Raw genomic sequence first — 16,937 nt, 5'->3', positions numbered from 1 at the left:
CTGTGCCCCAGAGAATTCTCAGAAAGGTCCCGTCCCCATCAAAGAGGTCTCTGTGGACACAAACTCCCTCAGTGTGGGTCGCTGCACTGCAGTCTGAAGATGGGGCCTTTCTAAACTATGACGTGCCAGGACCTCAGCACCCAGGAGAACGCAAGGGAGCATGGGCAGTGTGCGTAGGAAGACCCCAAATATTCCAGTGGCAGCAGCCGCAGCCTGGGGCTGGAGGAAAGGTGGATGCTGCTTCAAAAACAGCCCATCCCAAGTAACATGGGTTCCTACCAGATTCTGGCTGTAGCATGCGGATTCCAGACCAAGCGTCCCAGCCCGAGTCTCAGAGGTTGCCCAGGCGCCCTCCTCTCAGGTGGGGCAGCTAGGCCGGGACTCCACACCTCACCCCACCCGGGGAACCCCACAGACCACACCGAGTTTGCCTTCCACAACAGCCGCTGTGTCACACTCAGGTCAGCGAGGCTGTTCCCCCACAGCCTTCCCTGAGTTAGGATCCTCCCCAGCTGCCCTGATGTTTTAATAAGGGAGTGTGCTCATTAGGGTAATTAACTTGGGAGGTGAGCAGGAGAGCAAGGGGCAAGGGTCACCCACTAGGGACATGGGGAGGGGGCACATTTTAGCTGATGCACGTGTCCTCCCAGGCAAAGTCCCACTTAGTACCATCACCCCTGAAATCACCACCCACTCACTCTCAGCCCCAGCGGCCACAGGGCCACCCATGTCCTGCCCTTCTTCAAATCTGAAACCCTTTGCTGGCCTTCCTTCACCTGGCCCTGACCTGCAGCTGAAACGGACCCTCATCCTCCAGACACCCCTCTGGTTTTCATGCCACATGCCCCTCTCCACCCCCAGCAGCCTAGTGGAGGAGAAGTGTGACTGCATTTTGCAAACGAGAAAACCAAGGGTGGGAGAGGTGGAGTGACAGGCTCTAGGTCTACAGCCAGGGTCAAGTTGGGCAGGGCACAGCCTCCCGCCTCCACCAGTTCCTAGACCCTGGCCCCTCCCCGTGCCGTGTCCTCACCAGTCCCCTGCTCCTGCCTTCACCACGCTTCCCCTTCCTCTGCCTCTCAAAACTCAACCCTCCACAAAGCCTTCTCCACCTAAGTGTCTGTGACAGGACTTCCTGCTTCCTGCTCCCCCCAAGGGACCAGCCACTTCTGTGACCCCCCTAAATGGCTGTGTTTGAAGACATCCAGGGCCGACAACAGAAACAAGCCTCTCAGAGAGGTGGCCCCAGGCTCAGTCCCCGCCCCACCACAGCTGGAGTGTGTGACAGCTCCCTCTCCCTAGGGTGAACGGCCAGGCCCGGTCATGCACAGCCCTGCGGGCCTCCCCGTCAGGTGCCAGGCCGCACAGATTCACAGTAAAGCCCCATGCCAAGCCCAGCACACCCAGGGAGAAAGCCTCCCTCAGCTCCCTGGGACTCTGAGGCAGGTGGGGTTGGGGGAGGCCTGACAGCCCCTCTGCTCCTCTGGTCAGGGGTTTCTCACTGTGCATGACCCCACCCAATAAAAAGGCCAGGAAGGAACAGCCACAGAAATCACCCCCACCAGTGGGAGTTTCCACAGGGGAACAGCTCCCAGAGCGGCACACGATGCCTGTGCTTCCTCGCAGACTCGGGGCCCAGCTCTGCTCCTCCGTGCTTCACGCACGCCTGCCAGGGCTGGAACACCGGGGCCATCGAATCCCTCCTTTTACAGATGAGGACACCAAAGCCCAGAGGGATGGGTCCGAGGCCATAGGACAAGCCAGAGCTAAAACTTGGTCCTCTGGCTTAAGATGCTCTCATTTAAGTTCAAGTTCACGCTCCCCTACAGAGACCCTCAGAAAAGAGGTTCACTTATTTGGAGGCTCTGCAGGCACCCCCAACCTGGCATCCACAGACCACTCTCTCCTCTGTATTGGGGCACACCCTGCTGGCTGAGAAGATCTGGACCTGCACAGGGCCTCAGGCTGCTTCCTGCACCTGGAGTCCAACCCTAGCCTGGGAATTCCTGGCCCAGACCCCAGGCTCCAGGCTCCAGGCTCCAGGCTCCAGGCAGGGAGAAACACACCAGCTAGGCAGCAGCCATCTCAAAGCCTCGTTCATCTACCTGGGCCACCCCTTTTCTGAAAAAGAGGAACTTGCATTTCTCCACATGGCCACCCCCCAGGGTCTCTGGAACCTGCCCATGTGAACTACAGTGTGAAGGACAGTCTTCTAAAACAGGCACCAGCCAGGCGCGGTGGCTTACGCCTGCAATCCCAGTACTTGGGAGGCCAAGGTGGGCAGATCACTCCAATCCAGGAGTTCCAGACCAACCTGGGCAGCACAGCGAGACTCCATCTCTACAAAAAATAAAAGCTTAGCCAGGCTTGGTGGCACACACCAAGCTATTGGGAGGCTGAGGCAGGAGAATCACTTGAGCCCAGGAGGTCGAGGCTACAGTGAGTTGTGACAGCACCACTACACTCCAGCCTGGGTGACATTTTTGAGCCCCTGCCTCAAAAATCAATAATTAAAAATAAAATAAAATGGGCATCTGCTGGAGAAGTGCAGGTAAACAGCCAGAAAGAGCCACTGCCTTCCCAGAGTGCTACCTGGCCCCATAGCCTTGGGGCCACCAGGCCTACAGCCTCTGGCAGGCACTGTCCTGCTCTGGGCTTTCAGCCTGCTGGTTCACCAGGGGAGAAGGGCTGCCTCAGCTGGCTCCGGGCAGAGGAAGACTGGAAATGGAGCTGAGCTGGGACCCTGGAATCGGGTGGCAGACTGCCCTGGGAGATGGGTGCAGACGTCCCAGGCTGAGCCCTTCACCTCCCAGTGGGAAGTGAGCACTGCACTTGTGAAGGAGGAAGCGGGGCAAAACCATGGCAGGGGAGGGGCTCCTCCTTCCCGAGCCCTGCAGCCAGCCAGCATGAGGCCCAACCGCGCTGCCCAGTTACAATGCTGAAAACAGCTCTGGAATCCAGTGAGTAGTCAATAAATAGCAGGTACATCATTATAACGGCCATTCTTACTTGCTAGTGCGTTCAGGCTGTCATCTCCCCGTGCCTACTTTACAGTCATCTCCATTGTGATAATTACCCTGGGTGTACATATGGGAAAGTCACACCGGGGGAGATTAGGGAGCTGCACAAGGTCACAGGCCAGCAGCAGGATGGTACTAAACTGGAACTAGAACGTGCCTCTTTCTGCTGACCCTGTACCCCCGAGGACCTGAGGAAGCAGGGATTGCAAATCCTCCACTTGCAGGGTAAAGGCCGTGGGCACCCGTCCCAGGGCTGCATCTTCCTATGCTGACCCAGCGTCACCTGTGCCTAAGGTCACGGCAGGGGTCAGAGTCAGGAGGTCTCCCTTGCCAGGTCACCTGGGATTGTAACACACAGACTTCCTCACTGCCTGCAAGCTTCCTGCATCACTACCAGCGTCCCAACCTCTACCAGCCGCACGGGGTTTCTTTAAAGGGCCCGGGCTGCTAGTCTGGACATTGATCTTCCAGCAGAGGAGGCCTGCAACCATCCTAGGCACCTCAAGTGCTGTGGCACCAGGCCCGTGGGCAGAAAAGCACTGTGTTCAGCGGCCGTGATGTGTCTGTCAGGAGGACAACCAGTGCCAATGTCTGGGGGCTTTCCTCAGAGAAAGGAAGAAGAAAACCTCACATCAGAAACCTAGCATGACCAGGACAATGAGGAACTCACATCCCTCAAATACGAGCTGCAATTACAGGTAACACTTTTCACTCCAACAGTAAATAGAAATGGCCACCTGGTACTAAGCCTGGCTAAAGTCTGCAAAACCATTTTAGAAGAAGTCTGTTTATTTGTATTTTTTTTTTGAGATGGAGTCTGGCTCTGTCACCCAGGATGGAGTGCAGTGGCACAGTCTTGGCTCACTGCAACATCTACCTCCCAGGTTCAAGCAGTTCTCCTGCTTCAGCCTCCCAAGTAGCTGGGACTACAGGCGCACATCATCATACCCAGCTAATTTTTGTATTTTTAGTAGAGACGGGGTTTCACCATGTTGGCCAGGTTGGTCTCAAACTCCTGACCTCAAGTGATCCACCCACCTCACCATCCCAAAGTCCTGGGATTACAGGCGTGAGCCACTGCGACCACCCCCCGTTTATTTTTAGAGACAAAGTAATAAGTACTTTGCCAGGGCCATTTCAGTGCCATGGACCTGAAGCTGTCCTTAGCTTCCACAGGCTGGCTGCGGTCCTGAGAATTCTCACATGGTTTATGTTTAACCACACGTCTCCACAGGGCTCCAGCCCCTCTCACAGACTGAACCGCTACTTAGCACGCACTCAGTGCGCCCACGGGCAGCGTCCAGCCGAGGGGGCGTCGCACACAGCCCGCCTGCCCCAGGGTCCAGGCACACCTGAGAGACTGATAGAGGGAAACATGCCCAGCCATGGCACTCCCTGCCAGACCTCCAGGTGTCCAGTTAGCTCCTTAGCCCCCGACCCCCAACAGAGGGTTTTCATCTTTTACTGAAGAACTACTCCCAGGGCAGCAGCCTCAACTTCCTTCTCAGAAGGGGTTTTGTTCGCAGGCAAATGGAGCTGGGCCCACCGTGGCGAGGGGCAGCTGCAGCAGCTTGGGTCTTCAGAGCCAAGCACACTCCTGTGTGCAGGGGCCACCTGGGGGGCCGCTCGGTTGTCCAGTGGGGCCCGAGGCTCCCGGGCAGAAGAATGCTGCTGGCCTATGGGCCACACGGCATCTGCAACCAGGGACTAGAGATAAGAAATGCATGCTATATAGGCTGTGAGTCAGGCCGGTGGGGGAGACGGGTCAGCAAAGGAGCCCTGGCCGAGGCTAGTGGAGCTGTGATGGGCCTGAGGGCTCCTGGGGGCTGAGGGGAGGAATGAGCAGGACAGGGCCCACGGGGAGCCACAGCAGATCCACTAGCATCGCTCGTCTGCCTCCAAAAGTCAGCGTGAGCGCAGTTTTGGTGAATTTGGTCTGTGATAAAATTGGAGTTCAAGAAACAAACAGGAAACTGCAAGTGCGCCTTGGCCCCCAGGTCACCCGAGTGGCAGGGCAGTGACCGCTGCTCTCAGGCTGCCCAGTGCGGACCTGCCTGTCGGAATGCTCCTCCATGTCCCCTCGCTCCAGTGTCCCAGCCACGTGCACCTTCCCTCTACTTCTGGGACCCCTGCACCAGGTCTGCCCCTGTCTCCTCAGGGCTGCTCCTCTTGGCCCACAGGACCTCAGCTGGAACATTGCCTCCTCCAAGAGGCCTTCCTGACTATTCAGCTCACAGTGGCCACCCAGCCGTGCTCTGCCATGTCCTTGGGGATTGTTGGTTACTGTAACATATCCCAGCCCATACTGACACGAAGGCACCCAGTGAAGACTTGCTAAGTAATTGGACAAGAAGACCCTGGAGCTGCCCACAGGAGAGTAATCACACTCGATGATTGTGTGTGATGGGTACTTAGGAACTCACAGTTTAGGGGCACAGTGGGCCTGAGGCATCTCTGTAAGGGTAAGGTGAGCCTCAGGCAAAGGCGGTTTGCATGGAGAACCAAGGTGCTGCACCAACAGAGAAGCCCCTACAGGAGACAGCTTGGGGAAGGCCAGTGCAAACCCCCCAACGCACACAGCATCTGAAGCATGCTTGGCACATAAAATCTGCTTGAGGAATCAGAGACTAAACAGATCAGCTTAAAAACAAAACAACTCTTCTAAAGACAATTTTATTTATTGTCCCATCCTCACAAGGCGCTGAGAGCGTGGCCAGGCAGGCTAGACCGGCTTTTACTGTGTTTCATTCTGCTTGCGTTCACGTTTACTTTTCCTGGATAAGAGAGCACTTGCAAAGCCAAAATGCACTCCCTGAAACTCAGACGTCCCCTCCCTGACAGCCAGACTCAGCACACAGGACTGGACTGGGCGCCTCCCTCGCACCTTGAATATTTGAGGGCACACAGTACCTGTAGGTGATCCTCACTTCCGTTCCAGGCTCATCCCGCTCCCAGATCAAAGCAACACTCTCGGGGGACTTCTGAACATGCTGGTCCAAGCAGTTGACTGTACAAAAAGAGGGTTTGCAGATGTTACACTTGGTGCTTTTGGATGAGAATTCGGCCAGGTTGAGGGGTTGGAGTGGGGGTCTAGTTTACTGTGGCTCTCTCTTCCTCCACTGACAGAGACCCTGTGCTCATCAGTGATGATGTTTCTACCCCTTGCAAGGAGAAGGGTGAACAAACATGATCTCAGAGGTACAAGGTGATGTCCTGCAAATATTCTGAAGTGGTTGCTTCACACCAGTGGACCCAACCCTGGCTGCATATTGGCATCTCCTGGGCCACCTCTAGAAACCCTACCCAATGGGCCCTGGGCCTTCAAAGCCTCAAAGCCCCCATGGTTGGTTCTGATGTGCAGCCAGGGCTGGGCACTGCAGCCTTAGTTAGCTGTTAGTGCAAACAGGTTGTTCTTGTTTCAGGGCTTGGCTCCTGCAGTTCCCATGTGCCCAGTGCTGACCTGCCCCCAAAGTTAAAGGTGCAAGAAGGGACGAGGACCCAACTCCCCCACGTGTTCCACCAGCACCCAGTAAACCAGCCTTGTTCCAAGAAGTGGCTCGTGATGGGGAAATGTCCTGGTTTTGCAGAAGGCTCTGCTCCCTCCCTCTCCATTACCCAAGCTCCCACACATGATGCCCCAGCAGAAACAGTCAGCTCTGCGGCACACCATGAGACTGAGGATTAGCAGCACAGGGCTCCTCCGCTGGCAGGCTGGTCACTATTCATTAGATTCCAAAGCTGAGCCCCTTCTGGCAACCCTCAAGCCAGCTCTCCTCACTCACTGGCCCATCGGTGGGTCCCCAGGTATGCAGGGACATGAGCCCCATGATTGGCTTTGGGGGCAGTAGCACCCGCCCACCTGGTCTCTCAGGGTCACCCCTGTATCCTGTTTGTAAATTACACCTCAAAAAATGTAACAAATGAAGACAGATTCCAGGAAAAAATTACTAACACTAGTAACAGACACAGGAAAGTTCTTTGAACTACTATTAATAGAAAAATAAAAGAGAAGACATGCCCAAAAAATAGAAGAAAATAAAAACAAGAAGACAAACTAAGAAGGGGCTCAGTGGCAGACAAGAATTTACACAACATCTCTGTGTGTGTTGCGGGGGGCGGGCGCGCTAACCTCTGTTCACTGTAATCATGCCAAGCGCAGCATTAACCCCACAATGTTTTGCTGGGTGTTGGGGAGTCTCTTAGGAGCAAAGAAAAGGAGCATACAACCCTGAGATGGTTTAACCCAACCAGTCCTGGGTGCCAATCCTGATCAAGGCCCCACGCTGAGCACTGAGTGAAATGCCAGGGCAGATTCACAGCCCCTGCCATGGGTGCAGGAGACAGATGCAAACGTAAGAAACATGCAAAAGTGACCAAACACCTGCCTGGCGGCAGGCTCATGACACTTGTCCAAACAGGGCACTGGAGCTGAATTTACCCTGGGAAGGCAAACCCTACGAAGTCAAGAGCAGCCTGGGGCTGAAACAATAATTACTGCAAAAGCCTCCACGGAGACAGCGCCCGCAGCACCAGCATCTCCCATTATGGTTGGGAAAACAGAGGCCCCAAGAAGTTAAGCTGCCTGTCCAAGGTCACACACAGGCGGAGCTGGATTCAACACAGGCAGATTGGCTCCACAGTCTGTCCCACCGCCCTACCCTCCAAAGTCACCTGAGTACAGTCCAGTCCTTCACCAGGAAGTGAAGAACTGCTCTTTGCAACAAGTGGGAGGGAAGCGAGCTTTGCCAGTAGTGGGGGAATTGGGGAGGAGGGACGAATCAGGCTTGGTCTTACAGACGGGAGACAGAACAGTTGAGAATAGTGAGGCCAATTCAGGCAGGCGACAGGAACATGTAAACCCTGAAGGATATGGAAAAACAACACAACTGCCAGGGAGAAAATTAATACACGGGTACAGCAGATATTAGCCAACGTGGTCCCTAGGCTGAGTCCAGCATACAGTTGTGCTAACCACCCTGACCAGGGTGTGCGGGCATGCGTGTGCGAATCCAGTCCAATATTTAAAAATCAAGAGCTTTCACGTGAAAGCCATGGACTTCTGGCTTCTGAATAATCAGCAGGAGACCATCCCTCCACAGAGGGTCCTACACCCCGCTGCCTGCCTGTCGCCTCCAGTGACTCTGGGCAGTTATGACAAGCCTGGGAATGTCCAGCTGAGGATCGACACTGTCTGCACCCACCATCCCCCCTCGGGAGCTGGTCACAAATGCAAACCTTCAGCCCCACCCAGACCTGCTGAGTCCCAACCAGCCTCATAAGAAGCCCCAGGAGATGTGAACCCACTCTCACATCTGAAAAGCTCTGCCTGACATACCTGCTCCTCTCCAAATTTGACCCTGGAGCCCCCCGGAAGAGTGGCCTGCCCAGGTGTAGATGAGCAAATGTCTCTGCATGGCCTGGTGAGCTGCCCAGGGCCCCAGCCAGGACAAAGCAGGAAGGGCTCGAACCACGCTGGACACTTCGCCTTGGCATTCATCTCATCGCCTCACCTGCTCCCACAGCAGCCAGGGCACCAGGACACTCTTCTCAGAGAGAGTGACTGCCCGACTTCAAACAGGCCCTCACAGCCTCCCAGCCCAGCAGGACATCCTGCACCATTTTATCCAAGCAGGAAGGCAGAGGTGAGGAAGGTGGAGAGGGGCAGGCCAGCCCCAGGATGGACAGCACCCAGGTGCAGCTGGGTGGCCCGTGAGATAAGCCCTGTGTCCCTGTCTTTCCAGGGCTGACAGGTGGCCTGAGTCCAGCAGATCAGAACGGAGCCCCAAACACAGTGTCCCCCAGGTGCCTCGCCACATGCAGAAGGTGCTCAAAAAGTGGCCACCAAGGCCCCAATGACCTGCCTCTTCCTGCTGGCCGGGCCACATCTGGTGAGCTCCCCTGCCCTGGGGCCTTTGCTGTGGCTTCTCCCTGCCTGGGGCACTGTGCCTTCCTCACACCCACACTGCAGGTCTCAGCCCAAGGCACTCACTCTCCCAAGCACCTCACTGTCCTGGACCCTGCGCATCTCCCAACTCTTCCAGATGCTCACTGCCCGCTGCACTCCCTAGGGCGAGGGCTGAGTGTCCTGCTCAGGTCTGGGTTCAGGTAGCCTGGTCCAGAGCACAGAGCCGAGGAACAGACCACTTGCATCCTCGAGCCAAAGGGTCATATTGGGGTGTAACTGGCACCAGGTGGTCGCCTCATGCCCAAGGGAGGGAGCAGACCTCTTCTTGTCTTTGTGGCTTCATCCCTCAAGTAGAAGACGTTCTCTTTTTTGGCCCAAATCAGTGCTTCTCAACCTTGAGTAGCATCAGAAGTCCCCAGAGGGCGTGTTAGCTGCAGCCGGTGTGCCCCCCACCCGCCGCTCTGGGCATCCTAGTGATGCAGCCGCTGCTGGTCCTGGGACCCAACTCTGACGATGTGTGCACATCGACCTACAAGCACATCCACTTTCTACGCAGATGCCAGATTTCCAATGGTTTTCTTTTTCCTTTGGGCCAGGGGTGATTACACATACTTGCCAGCCTCGTGAGCCACTGGCTGGCAGCCTGGAGTCACCACTAAAAACTCAGGGTCTAAAGTCCAGCCCCTGTCCAGCCACTCACTAACCACAGACAATGCATATATCATTTAATCCAAGCCCATTTCCTAATCCTCGGAGTGCGTATAATGATCCTTGGTCTGGGTGGGACTGGAAGGGTTAGGTGCCATTGGGTTGTTTCTGGCTGTGGGTCACATGGAGCAAGGTGTCCCCCAAGAAGGCAAACAGAACAACCCTCCCCCCGTCTTTGTTCTGGCCACCACGGCTGGTGCTCAGACCACACAAGCACCTGGAGAAAGCTCCATGTGGGGTTTGGGGGGACAGTGGCCCTAACACCCATGTGCACATGGCTCTTCGCACATAGTTATTGTTCCTGCTAGTGCTTCAATTTCAGGATGAAAAGGTGGAAGGGAGGGGGAGGAAGGAGGTAAGAAGGTGAGGAAGGACGGAAAGGAGGAAGGAAGTGGGGAAGAGAGGGAGGAGGAAAAGAAAGTTTAAAAAAATCTGCCCAAGGAACTGGGCAGTGAGACAAGAAAATTCCATTTCTCAGCATTTCCAAGAAGAGTTGGGCAAGGACCTATGGCAATTTAAAGTGTAGCTGAAACTCCACCTCCTATTTCCGGCCTTTCCCAAGTTTCCCAGCACATGATGGATGACCTGTCCTTCCCCTCTCAAGGGCCCACACCATTTCACACTGCCCCATGCTGCCCGGTAGTCCCCATTGCGGGGCACAATGCCATTCCCCAAGTGCAGGGACCTTGTCACTAAGATTACTTTATCATGGAGACCAGCGTTGGGAATTACATCACAATTCCCCTCCCACCCCAGTGTGGACTTACTCATTTACTGACTTATGGTTCATCTCCTCATTAGAATGTGGGCTCTGTGGTACTGAGCATTTTCTGGATTATTCATTGCTGTACATGAATTGGAGCCTTTATTTCCAAATCTGTGCAATGGGACCACCAACCACTTCATGTTGGTGCCATGAGGATGCGACAAGCCATGCGGAGCAGAGGGCCAGCCAGCCAGGGCGCTCCATCTCACTCATAGACGCCCAGGGCCCCACCCGGGGCCTAACACAGCTGGACGCAGTCAGCCAATGCCCATGGCTGGGGCAGGGGTTTGGTATTTTGTTTTAAAAAGGCATTATAAGAGTATTGGGATTTCCATTACAATCCTGACACACACGTAGGAATTTTCAAGTACTCTTGTTGGTTATTTAAATACATCCCTCACACTCACACACCCTAACTGAAAGTGGAACCCAGCATACAGAAATTCAATTTGAATAGGGAGTTACTATTCACAATGGGCTTTTTTTTTTTTTTTTTTTTTTTTTTGAGACAGGGTCTCACTCCGTTGCCCAGGCTGGAGTGCAGTGGCGTGATCTCAGCTCACTACAACCTCCACCTCCTGGGCTCAAGGGATCCTCCCACCTCAGCCTTCCAAGTAACTGGGACGCAGGTGTGCACCACCGTGATCAGCTAATTTTTTTTTTTTTTTAAGAGATGGGGGTCTCACTACACTGCCAGGCTGGTCTCAAACTCCTGGGCTCAAGCGATCTGCCCACCTCAACCTCCCAAAGTACTGGGATTCCAGGCATGAGCCACGGCGCCTAGCCCACAATGGACTTTCTTTTAATAGCAATCTTCCCTGGCAGGCTTTGAGATGTTACGTCAGTCACAAAAATTGTTTTGGACAATTTTCCCAAAGCATCTGTTATTTAAAGTAAGTCGTGCCCCTGACAGCTGGGGAGGACTTGGATTCCTCAGGAGGATCCTCCTCCTAAGATTAGGGGTTCCTTTTTCATGTAGAGTTCCCTGAAAAACCTTAGAAAAGTTACTTTAATCACTGGAATCACTAGGGGGAAAATGAAGCATAGGCGCACAGCGTCTTACCGCTATCAGTGTCCTGCCTTCAGAACGATTGGAGGCATGCCACAGAGAGGAAACTACAGCAAACACAGAGGAACTACAGCAAAAGGGCCTCTATTCCTGCAATTAATCTCCAAAAAGCATCCGAGAAATTTCCCAGTGCTCAATGCTTGGTTACAAAGAGGATTTTTACACTCTTGCTTAAGAGTACACACACTGAAAAACATCACTTAAAATTGAGGGTTTTAAAAATAGAGCTTAGCTGTGCATTTTGAAAGCAACACATGTCATTACCCTCTGGTTCTGCATTTACAACTTCCTGACATCTTGAGTTGATATGCCACAGGGCAAAAACAGCTGCGGAGCCCTACAAAGGACAGAGCCAAATTTCACAGGTGGGAAAGAATCCCTTTTAGAACCTGGCTCTCCAAAGAACCTTCTGCAAGGCAGTTTTACACAATAGAAGCAAGTCACAGAAGGGCACAGACACTCTGTCTACCCTGCCTGGTGAGTCTCAGACACCATAACCTCACCTGGCTATTGGAGCTGTGGGATGGGCAGGATACTATGGTGCTTTGAAAGCCACCTCAGCCACCTGCATGCTCTCCGAAGCCTATTCCCCACCTATCCCAGGCTGATCAGATGTAAGCTCATGTGGTCCAGTTCAGACGAAGCTCAGCTCTCTCAGCAGCGCTGCTGAAGGCCAAGCACAAGGTCACAGCCTCCCCACATGCTTCATTAATAAATAACAAATGGCCAGTGATTGGGGATGTATAATGTGTTAAGAAAGTGCTGAGTGCCTTACAAGCATTTCCTCATTTCATTCTAACAGCCCTGGGATGGGTGTGCTGATAGATACTCCCATGGATAACAAAACAGGTGCAAACAGTTAGGTCCCCTTCCCCAGGTCAGAAGATGCCTGATAACATCTGTGCTGGTCTCTTGGACCTCTGGTTGCAGGACATTGCCTGGGCCCAGCCACCGTGCTGTGACAAGCCTCAGGAGGTGCTTTGGACCACAATTCTGGCTGAAGCCAGCCTGCAAGTTGTCCCAAACCAGGCCTCAGACTTGGGAGTGAGAAACAGGCAGATGACTCCAACCTCAGACACTGAGGAGCAGAAGCAAGTGTTAAATAAAATGTATAGGAGGCCGCTGGTCTGGACTGAGCTGCATCAGGCCCAATAGATCACCTAAAAATGGAGTCACTCTTGCTAAAGTGCCATGTCACCAAATGGAAATTAAGTTGTTTATCCGGCCTTCTAAGAAACAAGGAGAGTGAAAGATAGCTAAATCTCCAAACAAGCTGGAGTGATAAAGGAACTCCTTCCGCTTTCACCTTTACAACAAAAGTAGCTTTGAAATAACCAGTCCACTTTTTGTTCTCCATGTCTGCATTCTTCAGCCCCTTCTGTCTATAAAACCATCCTCCTCTGTCAGCTCATCAAACATTCATTCTGTTTTATGGAATGGGGTGTTTCCCAATTCTATAATCACGAATAAAGTGAATTAAGATCTTTAAACTAAATTTGTGGTAATTTTGCCCTTTGACATGAGTCATCTCCATCGGGCCCTGTCCAAAGTCCTGACCCACAGACTCTGCGAGGAATATAAAATTGTTGTCATCCTGTGCCACTAAGCTTAGGGGTGGTTTGATGTACATCGATAGTAACTAGGACAGAATTCAGTTACATACTGCCCTTGTTTTACAGATGAGGAAACATGCAAAGTACAGTACCCGAGTCATGATTCTAAAGACACCTGGAGCCACGAAACTGTGTTGCACCATCCACAGCCCATTGTTTGCTTGCTGTTTGTTTAATAGGGCCAAGGCCGGGACACTAATCCCAATTCTGTTTTAGAAGTGCCTTCATCTGCCCTGGTTTGAGGCATACAGACCAGTGGTTCTCAAGCCTGAGTGTCCTCCGGAGCACCTGAAGGGCTCATTAGAAACACAGGTGTCAGGTCCCACCCCAGGGTTTCTGATTCCAGATGTCCAGGATGGGCTCCAGAATTTGTGTTTCTCAAAAGTTCTCAGGTAATGCTGATGCTGCAGGTCTGAGGACCATGCGTTGAGAACCACTGGTATTCTTGAGGGGGTGAGGTGAAGCTTTCTTCAAGAGTGATATTCCTTTGGAACAAGCCATCTGACTTTATCATACACAGCTGACAGATCAGGCCAAAGTGTTCTCACCCATCCCACGACTTTCTAGAGGCTCCCAGAAGAGTCATGGCCTGGCCTGGCCCTTTTTCATACTGTCCCCTCTATGGTTTGCAGACACCGGCAGAGGAAAGAGATATTGCTGACCCATGTACAGGAGGGCACTCACATCCCAGGGGAGAAAGCTGATGAAAAGCTGTTTTTCAAGTTAGTTTTCTGAAGCTCAATTTCTGGCTAAGGTAGCCATAAAGGCCATATTATCAGGAGAAATAAGTGAAGGAAAAGGAAACAGAAGAATGCTTGCTGACCACACCCTGATCCTGACCAATCGAGGTTCAGAAGGTCCTTGCTGTTGGCCCCAGGAGGTCCGCCCCACTGTCTTATCTGAGTGGGGCTGCAACTGTGCACAAGCCAACTGTGAATGTTCCCCATGACCTTGGCCTCACAAGTCCAGAGCAGGTAGGTCACTTTCCACCTCTGTCCTTGGGCAAGCTGCTCTAGTCTCCTTCAAGGGCACATTGCCCCAACTCTGCAAACCAAAGGGTTTGGTTTTTTTCCCACTAGTTCAAGGGCACTTGCTGCTGACTCAATGTTAAAGAAAACACTTATCTAGTAAATGACTCATTTTAATTAAACCAGCAAAGTAATATACAATATCGGGGCGGGGGGGGCGAGGTCCAAAGTTCCTTTCAATTTCTTTGAAAAATAACTGCAAGACACTACCTATAATTGTATGACTATTTCTGAAGTTAAACTAAAATCGCTACTGCTTATGGGTCACCAGTAAGCGCCGGGTCTGCTGCACACCTTGCAGCTGTCAGCCTAACCTCTAAGCATGACTGCCCCCATCCTCACAATGAAGAGACTGAGGGCTGGGGAGGCAGAACAACAGGGACAACTGAGGGAGGAGTTGGAGAAAATGGGGCCCTGGTGACCCTGCCATAAAGACCCGCAGGTCCTTTCTTAAACACTCCCAAATCCAGCAAGCTGGTTATGGCCACCCTTCTGGCCTGCATCCCTCTGATCAACACCGTGTCTGCCAGCCCCTCCCCGCAGGCCCCACACCCAGGCCCACCCTGCATCCAGGGCCCACCTCACACTTGGCACCCACTCTGCGTGACCAGCCCTGCCTGCAGTTCAGGGCCTCCCCCTCGCTGCCCAGTCAGCGCCTTAGGTGGGGGCGAGGGTGCGGTGTACGACCCCCAGCCCCAAATCTTAGCAGAGCAGCAGGGGCCTCTGCTCAGCAAGTTCCAAACAACTGACCACCGGCGGCTGTTGGGGCCGGTTTCCCGGGACCTCAGACCCCGCGGGTCCAAAGCAGGCCCCAGGTCGCTGGGGTGCAGTTCTCTGAGGCCGAGAACGAGAACGGGGAGGCCGCGGTTACTTCCTTCCCGCCCACAGGCCCCAGGCCCGCAGCGAAGAAATAGCTGGTTCCAGCTGCCACGCTGGGTTTCCTCCTCCCCAAGTCTCCCCCCACAGCTCTGTTTACGTGAGCAGGGCTTGTCCCCAGGCTGATCCCCCGGCATCGCAGCCCTCAGTGACAACCGCCACCGCTTTGTTTTTCCCTCCACCCCGGTATGGGAACGGGAAAGTCCCGACTCCGCGGCGCTCGGGTGCAGCCCGCGGCTCCCCGCCGGCTCTTGCTCCGCGGCGCTATGCACCCGGTAACGCAACTCTGGAGTCCGCAGAGCGCGGAGCCGCGCCGAGCAAGGCCAGCAGCGGGGCGTCCCAAGCGGCCCCCGGGTCCCCGCGGGCGCCGGCCCGAGCTGGGCACGTGGATCTGGGGCCCGATGGGATGAGGGACGGGGTGACGTGGAGCCACTGCTTAGAGCGGGCGAGGCGGACGGAATACCGGAGGAGGGGCCCCTGCAGGGGTGCGATCCGCGCTGCCCGGAGACGGCTGCCGCTGGCGGGAGGCTCCGACTCCCCTCGGGACCCAAGAGTTGGGGGCGTCCTCGGTCTCCCGAAGCCCACTCACCAGAGACATTTAACTGGCCTCCCAGGAACCAGCCGATCTTGCCAGTGCTGAAGTCGCAGTCCCAGACGGTGTGATAGGGGGTGTCCCACACGAGAGTGTCCCGCGCCAGAGACCCCCAGAAGGCGGCCGGCTCCCGGGCTGCCTGTGCACTCAGCGCAGGGTACGAGCCGGGCTGTGCTGCTGCTGCAACTGCAGGGGCGCTGCCCGTGGGTCCCGAGGCCGCCCTGCGCGGCGGCCGCGCGGGCTGCCCCGAGAGCCCTCGCAGGCTGCCCAGCAGCCTCCCGACGCCTCGGCTCAGGGTGCGCGCGGCCATCTAGCCAAACTACCTGAGCTCTCTGTGCTTCCAGAGTGGGTGCCTCACGCCCGGGACGCCCCTTGGAGTCTCCGCGGGCCCCGCCCCTGCTCCGCCCTTCGGCCACCATCCATTCCTCCAGGGCCCCTTCCCGGAGCCCGCCCGGGTCCCACCCCTTCTTCTGCTGCCCGGGAAGGGGGGCGCTTAGGAAGAGGGGAGCAGCGTGGGGAAGGGGTGCAGGGGAGCGCAAGGCGGAGCAGGGTCCCAGGCCCTGGCCCAGGAGCTGCGCTCCGGCGGGTCTGCAGTCCCACCCGGACGTTCCTCGCGTCGGCCTGTTTTGGTTTCAGTTTGCGCGCTCTCCTGCAAGCCCCGACAGCTTCTTCGAGCTGCCAGAGGCACATGCGGCCCAGGACGCAGGCTCAGGGCCTGGGGCGAGGGGACCCTCTGGGATGGGGAGGAGCCGGGAGGGAGCCGGCACCAACGTTAAGGGGGTGGTGTACCCAAGCGCACTGGTGGGTCCCAAGACAATAGGTCGGTCAGTTCCGCATCTCAGAGGCTGAAGCCAGGTTTTCATGCCTTTGTGCGCCCCTGAGAGTGAACCCCTCCCCTGGCGTCTCAGCCGCACGCGAAAGGGGCTGGCGGGGAGCCTAGAAGCCAGGAGGCTGCGCAAGCCTGAGTCCGTGGTCCGGAGTCCCATGCTCCAGTCCCCCAGCTGCCGGCCTCCGTCCTGGCGGGGGTCACGTCCTGCTGGGGGTCGGTGGTGGGTGATATGGGACGATGAGGACTTTCTCCAGTTGCTGCAGCATCTGTAGCCTGAGTTCAAACTCTGTGACCTTGAGCAAGTTCCTTAACTTCTCGGTGCCTCGTTTTCCTTTTGGGGAAGACGGAAGTAATATCTCCCTGGGGGGCGGGGGCGGCGGAGGTGGGGAGCTGCAGTAAGGAATATATTAGACAATGTCTGTCAAGCGTCTACCCTTGCTTGGCCCCATAGTAAGCTCAGTAGTGGGGATGATGTTTTTGCAGCTGTGGAGCCAGGAAGGACAGAAGGAAACGTATAAAACTGGTCTCCATCGA

The 16,937-nt window shown here is 55.0% G+C and overlaps 1 protein-coding gene across 2 annotated transcripts in view; it reads right to left on the bottom strand.

The window, feature by feature from the left end:
• LOC100606871 (acyl-CoA synthetase short chain family member 1) overlaps window positions 1-16,008 on the bottom strand; it is a 96,874-nt gene extending 80,866 nt beyond the window's left edge. For both annotated transcript variants that reach the window (XM_030826753.1, XM_030826754.1), the window contains exons 1-2: window positions 15,572-16,008; window positions 5,928-6,024 (exon numbers count right to left, since the gene is read on the bottom strand). In XM_030826753.1, coding sequence (XP_030682613.1) covers window positions 5,928-6,024; window positions 15,572-15,884 — 410 coding nt within the window. In that variant the 5' untranslated portion in view covers window positions 15,885-16,008. The remainder of the gene's footprint in view (window positions 1-5,927; window positions 6,025-15,571) is intronic.
• Between the last annotated feature and the right edge of the window lie 929 nt (window positions 16,009-16,937).

This window comes from Nomascus leucogenys, chromosome 13 (genome assembly GCF_006542625.1).
Source record: "Nomascus leucogenys isolate Asia chromosome 13, Asia_NLE_v1, whole genome shotgun sequence".
Classification (NCBI taxonomy): Eukaryota; Metazoa; Chordata; class Mammalia; order Primates; family Hylobatidae; genus Nomascus; species Nomascus leucogenys.
The sequence above is the reverse complement of the archived record's forward strand: the minus strand, read 5'-3'. Positions and strand labels throughout refer to the sequence as shown.